Source organism: Ailuropoda melanoleuca, chromosome 10, assembly GCF_002007445.2.
Source record: "Ailuropoda melanoleuca isolate Jingjing chromosome 10, ASM200744v2, whole genome shotgun sequence".
In the NCBI taxonomy this organism is placed as follows: Eukaryota; Metazoa; Chordata; class Mammalia; order Carnivora; family Ursidae; genus Ailuropoda; species Ailuropoda melanoleuca.
Window position 1 is genome coordinate 4,138,161 of NC_048227.1, and position 793 is coordinate 4,138,953.

Here is a 793-nt window from a genome sequence, read left to right on the forward strand (position 1 = left end):
CTCTGGAAACCCATAAGGCTTCCCCTCACCCCGCGGAGTCCTTAAAACTTCCCGGACACACTCAAATGACCAGAAGGTCCCTGAAGTCTCTCACTGAGGAATGCGAAGAAGTCGTCAGCCAAACCCACGGGAGGAGCCGGAAGCTCTGCCCCCGACCACCCCACCCTCCCCTTGACGCAAGGGCTTCCCCGCCCTCGCTGTACAACCCACTTACAAACTCATCAGCCGCCAGTCCCCCAGGCTACCCAAATCGGAATCCGAGTGAAATAAATAACATCGCCTGCCATCCCTACCGCGTGACTCCACAGCACAGAGCCAGGGATGCCGCAGTCTCGGTCGGGGTGGCCCTCGCCTCCTCCGCGCGCGGCTCTCCTCTCCCCACGCGCCCCCTGCACGGCCGGACGAGCTTGGCGGCCCGGTTTCCCGGGGCCGGGCAGGAGGGGCGCCCGAGGCCGGGGGGGTGCGGTGCACCGGGGGCTGAGGGGAAGGCACCGCACCGGGACTGGGGTCCTCAGCACCCCGAAGCCAGAGGAGCAAGGGGCCGGCGGCCCAGCGGGCTGCGCCTCCGTCGGCCTCGGCCATCACAGGATGCTCTCCTCGTAGGCGCCCGAGGGCCCCGCGAAGGTGGCCGTCGGCTCAGAGCCGAAGCTCGTTCCGCCCGCGAACTCCAGCAGGGTGCTGCCGCGCTCCCCGGGCCCGCCGCCCGCGCCCGGCAAAAAAAAAAAAAAAAAAAAAAAAAAAAAAAAAAAAAAAAAAAAAAAAAAAAAAAAAAAAAAAAAAAAAAAAAAAAAAA

General features: G+C 62.4%; 1 protein-coding gene across 1 annotated transcript in view; it reads right to left on the reverse strand.

Annotated features, from left to right (window-relative positions):
* Positions 1–581: 581 nt before the first annotated feature.
* The window catches only part of ZNF316 (zinc finger protein 316), a 33,354-nt gene continuing 33,142 nt past the window's right edge, over positions 582–793 (reverse strand). The window contains exon 9 of the mRNA XM_034669526.1: positions 582–678. Coding sequence (XP_034525417.1) covers positions 582–678 — 97 coding nt within the window. The remainder of the gene's footprint in view (positions 679–793) is intronic.